General features: G+C 37.6%; 1 protein-coding gene across 4 annotated transcripts in view; it reads left to right on the top strand.

Moving 5' to 3' along the window:
- The window catches only part of mical1 (microtubule associated monooxygenase, calponin and LIM domain containing 1), a 36176-nt gene that overhangs the window by 1949 nt on the left and 20993 nt on the right, over positions 1-13234 (top strand). For all 4 annotated transcript variants that reach the window (XR_014604182.1, XM_084099532.1, XM_084099530.1 and 1 more), the window contains exons 2-4: positions 8597-8891; positions 10025-10232; positions 12711-12818. Coding sequence is in view for 3 of the 4 variants with exons in the window: in XM_084099532.1 (XP_083955658.1) it covers positions 8631-8891; positions 10025-10232; positions 12711-12818 (577 nt within the window). In the remaining variant the exon portion in view is untranslated. The remainder of the gene's footprint in view (positions 1-8596; positions 8892-10024; positions 10233-12710; positions 12819-13234) is intronic.

A 13234-nucleotide genomic window follows, 5' to 3' on the forward strand; every position in this document is an offset into this window, starting at 1 on the left:
TCATAAAGGTTGTGTTCATCTGTGATAATTATATTAATGGACCAAACGTGCAAGTATCACCTTTCAGTTTTTATTACATCGTTCTGTAAACATTCCCTAATACGTCAGCACGTTTTACTAATTCATTCCTTCATTTTACAAAATCATGTGCATGATATAATAAATCATTCCCTTGTTAGTCCCTTGTTTAGTCAAATTAGTACAACGTGGTCACAATTTACTAAAACAAAGAGAACAAATTAATAAGCCGTGAGACTGAATTCTTAATTCGTGGACATGATATATTTTTGTTCTATGTCAATGATTGCACAAAGACAATTTTTTTTTTTTAAAGCCACGAAAATATGTCCTGGCCAGTTACATTTATAAACTGCAGTTAGACTTTGTCAAAACATTTATTTGTATTTTTAAGTAAGTTTCTTACATAAGTAGATTGGGCTAATTTGAATCCATAAAGTAAGACTTGTTATCTATATAACTGCTAGTTGTTCAGACTAGTTCTTAAGCATTACTGTGTTTATGCAACTGTGCAACTGGACTCAGGTCACATTTCATGGCAAAAAAATTAAGGAAATTAACCCTTTTTTTTAACACATTTACCCCAAAAATTTCAAATGTCACAATGCGACCACACATTTTTAAAATACCAAGTTATGTTATTCTTCTGACATTTGAAAATCAAAATGAAAGAAAAATTGGCCGCTCATTCAGTCAAACTGGCGGATAACTAAGGATTATTTGTAGCGCAACCTGATCATTTGGAGTTATTCAATCTTTTGAATGGAAGTTCCCAAACTGCCTCCCTTAATTGAAACCACAGGATAATTGTAAATTCAATTTATTATTATTATTATTATTATTATTATATGGCTTGTACAGGTTCTCGACAGGCTTTGTGAGATCCATCAACTAGATTGGAAGTGTTGAATTGATATGCATATCAATTCAACGTCTAGTGGGTGGATGTTCAACACATCTTTTCAGGTTCAGTATGCCATTATGACACGTGTCGTAATGGCATACTGTACCTGAAAAGATGTGTTGAACGACGTCTCACATCTGTTCAACCTATCACAGGCCTTTATGTGCAAACAACAGCAAGCCCGACATGCTGATTTGTGTAAACCCTTCCAGGCAGTAGCCCTAGCATTTGTTAAGCATTAATGTTAACAAGACATGACTGTTTGTTTCCAGGAAGTGATCATGTGTGAGAGACTCTTCTCTGTGTTTCATGCTGTGAGACCATAAAATATCCAGGAAGTGCTGCAACATTTGTTTAAAGCCTGTTTGAAGCAATCTGTTGGCACACAAGGGGCTGATTATGGGTTTTGAACACGGAGGCACCAAACCCCTTGAAGTCACGTGCTGGTTTTTTTCTCACGCAGTAAAAGTTCAAGACATCACCTTCAATCTAAATGTCATGTTACATGGCATCATTAGAGATGAGGGAAATCAATCATTAAAACAGGATGTCACATGAGTATAACATCATGCTTGTTCTGTCAATACTGAGTGAGTCTGTCCTCTTTATTATACCATAGGCCTGTGTGCTTTGTTGTAAGCCTCTATTTTAAAGGAAGTAGCCTATTTGTACAGTAGCTCGGCAACCTGAGACAAGATCTGAGATGTGCTATAAAGATTGGATCATTTTGCCTTATCCTTTTAATTTAAGTTTAAACGGTAACTCTCGCCAAAATTGAACCTAGGCTCTTTTTGTTAATCTACCTGAGTCAAACATTAGTGTAAAAGCATAATCACAATGGAAACGCCACTTTTAAGATTGACCGTGTTTTCGTTTTAGGTCAAAATGCCGAATTGCCATCTCCGAATGCAACGTAACATGAGGAGAGTAAAGATGGAAAGCTCCTAAAGCTTGTTTCCATATAAATTCATGGACATTTTTTATCTAAGTTATCATGCTTTTCATTGAAATTACAAGTTCATGACATTTTCTCATATGGAGTCAGTTCATTACGTTGCATTCGGAGATTTAGGCTACTACTTTTGACTGACAAAATTCCAGCCGCCGGAAACACTAACTGATAAAGTGAGTTGTACAAAACCTTTCTTTTTAGTAAACTTTGTGTACACAAACAATGTTCTCAATGCTGGAGTTCATGTGTAGAGCCCCTGGTGATACAAGCACAGTTTCATGTTGTGTCCAGCCTTCTCAGTGTTTTAAAAATAGCAATTTTGATGCTATCATAGTTGTGCCCCAAGCACTCCCATTCAAAAGGCAATTTGACCGAAAACGAAAATACGGTCAATCTTCAATTCTAATTAGCCTATGCTTTTACACAAATGTTTGACTCAGGTAGATTAACAAAAAGAGCCTAGGTTCAATTTTGGCGAGAGTTACCCTTTAAACTGGGTTTAAATATTTAAAGGTAAGCAGTAGCACATTGTAGAGCTTCTAGAATATATGCTTCTAGAGATTCTGTGGTTCTAGATCAGTTATTTAAGATGGTAAATTTAAATAAAATACTGTCACTTTTCAGATGTGATGAAATGAAAGTGACCTTTCTTGTTTAACTAGCCTGGTGTTTTGCACTCATCCTTCCACAAGTGAAGTATTCATTGTACGCAATTGAATCAAAGTGAAAGAATGTCAAAAATTATCATAGGCCTCTTTTTGTGCTTTGTAAGAACCTCCATGTGATCTGGAGAGTTTTTAATAACACAGACGCTTTGCATTTATGAAACCCACAAGTCTAGAGATGCAGGTGACACTGAGTGTTGTCTTAAAATAGTCAGTGAGTAAATGTGGGTTGCTAAATCTATATTTGCACACATAGAAACTAAGTCACATGAAACACTTAGCAATGTATTCCACCCTGTTTTTGTGTTCAGCCTGGAGCCCAGTGACTTGCAATGCAATATTGCTGGTGTGGTCTCTCAGGTCTCTCTAAGCCTGGAACACACCAAACAAAGAACTAGCGCTGATGAAAGCCGACTGTTGTCGTCTCGCGTCGGGGAAAAAGCTGAGAGAACTACAGCCGACTGTCAGCTAGAATGTGCGTTCTGTGCCTGCGTGTAAATGAGACAACTGTCTATTTCTGCAGAAATGTTCATCTATATTCGTCATTCAAAGAGGGAAACCGACGCTGCAGGCTGCAGATACTCAAACCATAAACAAAGTGGTGTGTGCTCACCGTTTTGAATATCAATACTGCTAAACAACACTTTCTTTATTCCACTCCGCTCATATTGATATTGAAATATTCACCAAGGAACACTCATGTACGATGACATAACATAAGAACAGCCTTCTATCTGTACTGTTTTGACTTCTTTGCTCACTGTTTTGCTATTATTCTCGTGCACAATCAGCCAATCAGACGGCCCGACGGCAATTTGGCCGGAAAAAAGCAGACGAGGACCAATTTCAGTCGACGGTGCGAAACACTGAGAAAACTTAACGGTACGTTCACACGGGGCGTCAGCGCTTCCCATTGACTTTGAATGGGTGACGTCAAGCGTTGCCGAAAAGAATTGTGGATCCGTCGGCGGCGTCAGCCAATCAGATCGCTCTATGCAAATACAGTAGCCAGGCGGCAGCCAATCACGTTCATCCTGTTCAAGAGCAGCAAACTGAGGATAAATTTTAAAATGGAGGAGAAACTAATTATTGCGGTGGGCAATCACCCGGTCCTTTATGACCACTGAATGACAATGAAGCTTGTTGTTGAGTTCCTGTCTAATTTCATTGGCTGACGCTGCTATGACCATGCCGTCAGTGCCAAACTTCAGCCACGCCTTCCGTCAAGCGTTGACGCTGACGACCCGTGTGAACGTACCGTAACGGTGCTGATCCACTTGTCCGACACGACTGTTGCGTGGTGTCGCGACCCCTCCCCACATTGGTACGTTGATGGGCGTTAACCGCTATGGGCGTGGTTTTGACCGAGCGGGAAATGTAGCGTATTAGAACAGAGGACCTGCGAGAGACTTCCCTCCGTCTCCATATGCTCTACTTCTATTGGATAGACGCGTCGCGTTTAACGGACTTCATTTGCATAAAGATGGGCATCGGCCAGCTTTTTGACGCGCAGCATTTTTTCAAATGAAGCGCCGCCTTCCCGGAATGCTTTGCGGGTGCGACAAAGTCGCTTGACGTCACCCATAGGAATATAGTGGAGCGCGGCGCGACAGAAGTGTCGCACGGACAAGTGGATCAGCACCGTCAGTCGGCCGACCATCGGCTTGGTGTGTCCCGGGCTTTAGGACCCCAAGCAATCCCACTGACTCAAATTACTTTTAATAGGTACTCTCTTTAGCGCCTGATTACAATTCCTACAAAATCATGTTATGATAAATGCTGTTTTAACTATGTTAAAATTACCAGTAATATCTGAATTATAGTTAGTATATGTACTAGCATACATAGCTTATTAGCCTCATCGCTTGGTTTATACACGCATTTGCACTTACATGTATTCAAAATAATCTTTAATGTAATTAATTACCTGTTAAAATAAGTGTTAAATGTCCAAATATTTCAGTTCTAAAAAAAGAATGTAATTATGTGCAGTTATTCACTTAATATGCAATTATTATTATTTAATAATAATTAATTAACAGTTTATCAAGTGAAAGAAATTATGTTCAATTTGTTTTATTATGCACTATATAGTAAGTTATATATTATTTAATATCATTCGTATGTACTTAGTACAATACAATCATCAACTGATAGTTGGTAGAGACCTGATTTCGAGGGAGGACCCGGTTCGTCATGACATCGTTAGATCTGAAAAAATGGCAGAAAAACTCAATTCAAATTATTTACTTACTGTATACATTGCTAATATTCAATTGTTTTTCTTTGTATTTAAAAGACCTAATTTCAGTTACTGTAGGTAAAAAAGGCTTTTGGCTTTTATTAATACATTGCATTAAACTGTTTATTCAAAGCAATGAAATAACTGTTAAAAAAAAGTGCATAACGTTTAAACTAAAGTTTATAAATCAAATATAATTTCATGAATTGCATAAACAATTATGAGCAAAACAGCATCATGTATTTATGCAGAGTTTAATACAAAGAGTCGAAGTGCCGACTCATAAGATGCAGTGAAACATGAGATGTCTCAAGACATGTTTTTTAAAAGTTGAACTTCTTTTAACTTTACATGTCTTTCTAAACACGCTGCTCGCGAGTGCAAAGGTCAAATATGTCCTTCTAGCGCTTGTACATAGAAAACAATGGAAAAGCAGCACAGAAAATGCATTCTGTGTGATCGGCTTGGTTTCGGTTTTAACGTAACCAAGATCCTCTCTGCATTGAGCTTCTCTATTTCTGCAATGTTTTGAATGAACAACTCAGCAGTGCTGCATCTAGTGGGTTAAATTGAATAGGCTAACAAAAACATTAAAACGCAACAACTCTTACATCATCATCATCGCATCTTGTGCGTGGCGCGCCACTGATAAAGCTGATGGACACCTAATATTCGAATGCACCGTTTTTGCATTTGAATGTGGATTTTTGTTTTAATTTCGACCAATATTCGAAATTTCTAATTTTAATTTGACAGCACTAAGTGCCAGTGTGCATTTGCTTAGTTTGTTTGTTGTTAGTGTGACTTAGCCTAAAATTGTTTTGTGACATATTAGGTAACATATTACTGTAGGTCATTTGTCATGAATGGACATACTGTAGGTCTGCTATCTCTGTACATGAACTCTGGGTTAACAGAGATTAACTTTACAATACTTTGTTTCCTGTTGAAAGTTGTGGAACTTGATTCCATGAAACGCATTCAGAGTCAAAGCATAAAATATGTAGTTTTTTTACTTATTGTATTGTTCAGGCTCTCACCCCTTGAATTGAATCTTTCCATTTTGTTGTAAGTGTATTTTGTTCATAATAGGGGTGTAACTGTAAAAAGTGGCCTACATTATTTTAAATATATCTAGTCAGTGACAGAGAGCAAGCATATATTTGTCTGAAATAATTCTGTATTTTCAGCTTCAGAATCATGAATACTTTTATTCTGGTGTCACTATTATACTGTGCATTGGGTTACCAGCACAAAGTCCAAGCCTATTTACACCCCCAATGTAATACCAAATTTAGCATAATCAACAGTGCATTTTTGTTAACTTTTTATCATATGTCTTTGAGTATCGCAATAATATTGTATCGTGAGTTCAGTTTCGTGATATGTATCGAATCGTGACATGAGGATATCGTTATACCCCTAGTTCATAATGTTTGTTATCTTGGGCTTTATACTTGAATACTTGTATGACATTTTATTTATAATGTAATAATAATATTTATAATTTTATATATAATGTTATATCACATTATAAATATTATTATTATTATTATTATTATTAGGCCTACATTATAAATAAAATGGTATATATCACATATATATATATATATACGAGATTCGTTTAAATTTCATAAACATCCAGAAACATAGTTGTGCCATGAACACTATTCTATTTAAGCCTTTCTTGCTTTTGAATTTGTTTACAAAGTTTGACTTTGGAATTCATTTGTTTTCCATGCACTTATCAGTACTAGTTCCTCTTATCCTGCAATATATATATAGCCTAGTAGAACAAGACTTTTATCATTTCTAAAGAAAAAAGGAGGCGCTACTTGCCCAAGCAGAACTGCTGTTGGGTTTTGTGGTGTTGCCAAGGTGTTGTGTGTGGTTGCTAAGGTGTTTTTAGGAGTTATTAGGAGTTGTTAAGTTTACATTGAAGTAGGACCCTATCATATCTAGAAACCACAATATAATAGACATTTGAGAATGGGTTAATGTAAAAAGTCTGAGATCCAAGTTCACAATAAATGGAGTTATTGTTTCCCATAAGAAAGAACTGAGCTGAAACAAGTTGTCAGTAAGTCAAGTCTTCCTGCAGAAACCTACGTAGGTTTGTAACAGATTTTCATGCCAGCATATGGCCGTAAACAATGTTTACTTTGACCCTCAAACACTGTAGTTGTAGCTGAAAACTGGAAGAGTTTGGTTCGTGTTGTTCATGTCAAGAAGACGCTGTTTTCTGCGCTGCGACAGCAAATACATTTTCCACTTCCAAAGGATGAGGATTCGTGCTTAAATTGATACGTCAAAACCGACGCCATCGTTACTGTTCGTATCGCTGTGTGTGTAAGTGCTGAGGAAGATCCGGAGCTGAAATTCAGATATGGTAATGAGCGTTTCGTTTCCGACACGAGCTGTAAGTGGTCGACCAATCACAACAGACTGGGCCGTCTGACCAATCAGAGCAGAGTAGACCAATCACAACAGACTGAGCCGTCTGACCAATCAGAGCAGAGTAGACCAATCACAACAGACTGAGCCGTCTGACCAATCAGGACAGATTAAGCTCTCGGAAAGGAGTTTAGAGAGCCTGAATCTTTCACTGAACAGTTTCAGACACTGTGGGCCTGTTTACACCTGGTCACTTCATGTGTTTTACTGATCGGAAAGCTATCTGATGTATCAAAACGATTCCATTTTCACATGCTCACATAAACATGTCTCCGCAAAACAGATATAAATCCGATCTTCAATTCCCGTGCTATATGCAGATTTAATGGAGTTTACGTCACCGAAAGCAAAAAATATGAGCTGCATTTTATTGATCATCAGCTAATTTCAAAATCAAAGACCGCAATAGGAGAGAGCGTGGCAACAGCACTGGTAAGATCATTTACTTTTAATAATGATGATTGTGCGTCTGCGGCTTACTTCACTTTCACAATTGTGGCAGTCTGCTGAAGAGATACTCAGCTTTTCTTCTGCGGTGATGCATGTCGCATAGCACTGTCATATCTGGATATGACATGACATATAGCCTAAAACACGCTCTCACACGCTTTATTTCTTAGCATTGTTGGGAGTCAAGTTTACATATGTGGTTTTCAACAACCAGATTCTAGTTTTGTCTGGAATGCGACCTAGACCACCTCCTGATGTGGTTTGAGGCGATCGGATTTAAATCCGTCTCGAATGCGTTTCGAAGGGCATTTACACCTCTGGGGTCAGTTGCACAAACCTCTAAGACTAGTTTTACAAGTAAGACATACATTTTTTTTCTTTAAGACTGTTCATAGCTTTTTTTAAGGCCTAATTTGATTCCAAAAAAGTAAGATTGACTGCCCCTGACTAACTTAACATAATGGCTGTTATTGTAACCGGCCCCTGTGTCTTTTCACGATCGGATAGCTATCTGATCAGAGACAACACATGAAGTGGGCAGGTGTGAGCAGGCCCTGTGAGATAAGAGGTGATACTGAATATTATGAGAAAATGAGTGTTTTTTGACTTTGGATGAGCATGCAAGCCTATTGTAGGAGATTTCAAAACAAAATTAGGAAACTTTGAAATTGCTCAATAGGGCCACATTAAAAAGGTAATTGCACACGAGCTGATGAGCCTGATTTGAGATGTCTTTCATGCTTGTAGCACAAATGGTGCTAGATGAGTTACGCACCAAAATTAATGTTCAGAGTTGCCTTAAATAGCCTACCCTTTTAGTCAGCCTGTGCATAGTTGACTTTTGTTGACATAGTTGACTCTTTCTGTTTGGATCTTTCTGTAAACTCTCTCGCTCTCTCTCGTCTCTGCAGGTCATCTAGCTGGCTCCAGGCCTCTCCCATCACAATGACCAACCAAACAGACTCTGTCAATCCCAGCCACACTCTGTTTGAAAGCTTTGTCCAGGCGCAGACGTGTAAAGAGACGCAGCAGAACTTCATCAAGCTCTGTCGCCACCTGGAGGTCGACCCCAGGGACTACAAGCACTTCTATAGTAAACTGAAGGACAAACTCAACTACTGGAAGGCCAAAGAACTCTGGCAGAAGATCGACAAGAGAGCCGCCCATCCGGACTATGAACAGGGCAAGGCATGTCACCAAAACAAGGTACCATCAATAACCTGAGTATTGTCAGATGTTTCCATCTATGAAGTAGTTTAACACTGGGAAAAGAAACTAGTGGTCGACCGATATTGGTTTTTTGATTGCCGATGACGATATCTTAGAGAGCGGGGTGGCCGATGGCCGATATAAAGCCGATATTTTTATATATATTTATTTTAATCAATATTTAATAAATTATAAAACAAATCTTTAAAATAAACATGCTTTTATACTTTAGATGGCAACTTCTTGAATCTGCAATCCTATTACAGTATTTTTCACAAAGTAATTGTTTAGAAATATATGAATATGTGAATAAAAAGAAGGTAAACACTGTAACAGGGCACTCAGTAATCTGGTAATATTGTGCGCACTGGTAATCATATTTTTTCAAATAAAGACAAGGTAACGCTAATTTTACATACAGCACACAGTGAAAACGATATGAATATGACACAGTTGGCAACTGGTTATATATCAGCATATTTTAAAATGAAGGATTTAAAGTTTTTTTGATCGCGTCTCCTGTGAAGCTGATCTTCTGTTCGCATTCACTCACTTCGCACGGACCGACCGTCACTTGCAGACAGTAATGCACACTTCACAAGATATCACAGCTGGATTCGATTAAATCTGCAAGGTTTGTGAAATTAAATGTTTATTAGATATTCAGAGATTTGTTTAAATGACGTAGATCCGCATTTGCTGAATGTTGACGGCAAATGAGAAAGTATTTTAGCCTGATTGTTTGCCTTTTCTGTTACAAATAATATAAAAGCAAACGCTTTACTTTACTTACTTCGCATACCATTTACTTTCTTTGTTTACCAGTTCTATCTAACAAAGTATTAGATATGACTGACAGAGATCGTAAATTAATGAAGACGGAGAATGTGAGTGAGCGCTGTGTGATCTGAGGAGCTGCCGTTGCCTTTCTCAGCGCCGCCCGTCAAAATAAAAGTCCGGAGCACCGTCAAAATAAAAGTCCCGCTTCTAACACATCGGCCAATTAGAAAAACTTATCGGCCGATGCCGATATTTCAAAAATGCCAAATATCGGCCGATAATATCGGCCTTGGCGATATATCGGTCGACCACTAAAAGAAACCCAATCATTATCTCTTTCTCCGTGTCAGTGTTTAGTGTTGGGTGCGGGTCCCTGTGGTCTCAGGACAGCGATCGAGTTGGTCCTACTGGGCGCTCAGGTGGTTGTGCTGGAAAAAAGAACCTCTTTCACTAGAAATAATGTCTTGCATCTGTGGCCCTACACCATCAAAGACCTGCAAAACCTCGGTGCAAAGAAATTCTATGGAAGATTCTGCAGCGGATCCATTCATCACATAAGTGAGAATCTATATAAGCTACAGGATAGTTTTGTTGAATATTTTTTTGTTTTCATCAAATGAATTACATACAACATGACATGTCGTTAGCCTCGTAGCATAATTGCCTAAGTCATTTTTTAATTAATTATTTCTTAGGCAATTATGCTATGAGGCTAACGATGTGCTTCCATAATGTAATGTATCAAAGTTTGTGGTCGGTAGGATTTTTTTAAATATGTTTTTGATAGAAGTATCTTCTGCTCACCAAGCCTGCATTTATTTGATCAAAAAACGGTATGGTGAAAACGGTAATATTATGCAATATTATTACAATTTTAAAATTTAATTTATTCCTGTGATCAAAGCTGAATTTTTAGCATTATTACTTCAGTCACATGATCCTTCAGAAATCATTCTTATATGCTGGTTTGCTGCTCAAGAAACATTACTTATTATTATCAATGTTGAAAATGTTTGTGCTGCTTAATGTTTTTGTGGAAATTGTGATACATTTTAGGGTTCTTTGATAAATAGTAAGCATTTATTTGAAATAGAAATCTTTTGTAACATTATAAATCTCTTTACTGTAACTTTTGATCAATTGTATGCGCTAGGGGTGGGCGATATGACCTAAAATTAATATCACGGTATTTTTCATCTTTTGAACGGTGACGGTATAATATCACGGTATAACTTTTTTTTTCACCAATAAAGAAATTTTCATTGATTTACTCCTTGATATTTATTCCTTTATAAGCAGTTATATATTACTGTATTCTAAATATAATTAGCCTATGTTTTATCCACAACTTTAAATGCTTTAATTTAGGCTATTTTGTAACAGCGCCACAGTTTAGCGCACCACGTAGAACACTCGGGAACCGCACCTGTGGCTGGCTGCACTGCTGCTTCGTGCTCAGTAAGGAATATAGGTAGTAATCTCTATGTGTCTGTCTGTCCGTTTGCATTTTGATTATTTCGAGAACCGTTCATCCAATCGACTTCACAAGGGAGTGCAGTGTCGCATTTGGTGCAATATAGACAGACACGCGAGACGCGACACGTTCAGAATTAATAGTAAACTACAGAACAGCGCGAGCGGGAAGCGGCGCACCTCACGCGAGCAGGGCGGCTATATTCTCCGAGAACGGACACTGCAATAGTGATATAAAACGCACACAGTCTGTTAATTAAGCAATACTTTTAAGGTAGTCTAATATTTTTCTGACTAACAAATTACTGACACAGTAAAGGGTAGATTTAAATAAAGAAAAACGAAATTTAAATAAAGAAAAACGAAATTTAAATAAAGAAAAAAACGAAATTTAAATACAGAAAAAATGAAATTTAAATAAAGAAAAACGAAATTTAAATAAAGAAAAACTAAATTTAAATAGGCCTAAAGAAAAACTAAATTTAAATAAAGAAAAAACGAAATTTAAATAAAGAAAAACGAAATTTAAATAAAGAAAAAAACGAAATTTAAATACAGAAAAAATGAAATTTAAATAAAGAAAAACGGAATTTAAATAAAGAAAAACGAAATTTAAATAAAGAAAAAACAAAATTTAAATAAAGAAAAACGAAATTTAAATAAAGAAAAAACGAAATTAAGTTTGCCTAAATTAAAAACGAGATTAATTTAGATTGATAATAACGGGTAAAAAGTCTAATACATTTTGTTTATTCTATTTTCCACAATGTCAAAGCAACAGCAGCAATACAAGCTCAGGCATGCACTTCGGTTCATACAAACTCCGCTGTTCTGCGCTCTAGCCAGAGAACACTCTTGTTGCAGGAACACTCAGGCGTCGGTTCTATTTCTAGCATGCACGCGTTTTCCGCGTGGCTCGAGCCGCGCCTGAGACGCGTGTCTCACGCAGGCAGTGTGCAAACTCCAACCTTTTAACATGGGAGCCGAAATAAAAACAGACACCCAACGCAGCTGAGACTCTCACGCCAGCAGCCAGTGTGTTGCCGGCCTTATTCAAGCGCGAATGAGAACCGTTTCGCGGGGGATCCCAGGTGTCAATAAAACAAAAACAAAAACGTTTTTTCGTTGTTGTTTTATAAATGCTCTGACAATTGTTTAATAAATGTTCAATCAAAATGCAAAACATCGCGTCTTTTTTTTATTTTTATTTTTTATTTTTATTTTTTTTAGTCGACTAATCGTTGTGCAGGACAGGACTTTGGTCGACTAAGCATTTCTTTGGTTGACTACAGCCCTAATGTAAATGCAGCCGTTCAAGGAACATAATTGATTTATTACGGTATTGACGGTATTAGAAAATCCATGTCGTGGCGCAATGTCACACCGGTGATGACTATGACACCGGTGTACCGCCCACCCCTAGTATGCGCCCTTGCTGAATAAAATTAAATGTTGTTAAATTAGGATCAAAGTGAAACTTTGAAAGTTCTTGTGTTATTGCTGAAAATGCACATGTATTCACTTTAATTCAGGAATAGTAATGAGGTCTGTGCTTCTCTATAGGTATCCGTCAGCTGCAGTTGATTCTGCTGAAGTTGGCCCTGATTTTGGGGGTCGAGGTGCACACAGGTGTGACCTTTGAAGGTCTGCTTGAACCATCAGGATCCACAGGTACAAACCAGCTCTAGTTGTTGTGGAAAGGTCTGCAGTCATGTAGTTGAAAAATAATTAGGGATGCACCGATCCGATACTCAGTATCGGTATCGGCTCCGATACTGCCATTTTTGCCAGATCGGGTATCGGTCGAGGCCGATCCAAATCCGATATTGTGCGTATACTATTCTGTGTTATTGTTAAGCCTCACAAAAGGCACACAAACATTATAAAGCACCATAAGTTTTCGTGCACAATATTATAAGTGTTCTGAAGCCATTATATAGTATAATGTGAGATATCAATTAATATTTAAGTCGTTAAATTCAAGATCACATAAACGTTTCCTTCAGCTGCGGCTGTCAGTCATTCTCCATTCAGCATCAAACAGCGCGTCGCGTTCGGTTACGACAGTTAACACTCTCTCCAAGATG

This window comes from Abramis brama (assembly GCF_963993115.1).
Source record: "Abramis brama genome assembly, chromosome: 22".
NCBI lineage: Eukaryota > Metazoa > Chordata > Actinopteri > Cypriniformes > Leuciscidae > Abramis > Abramis brama.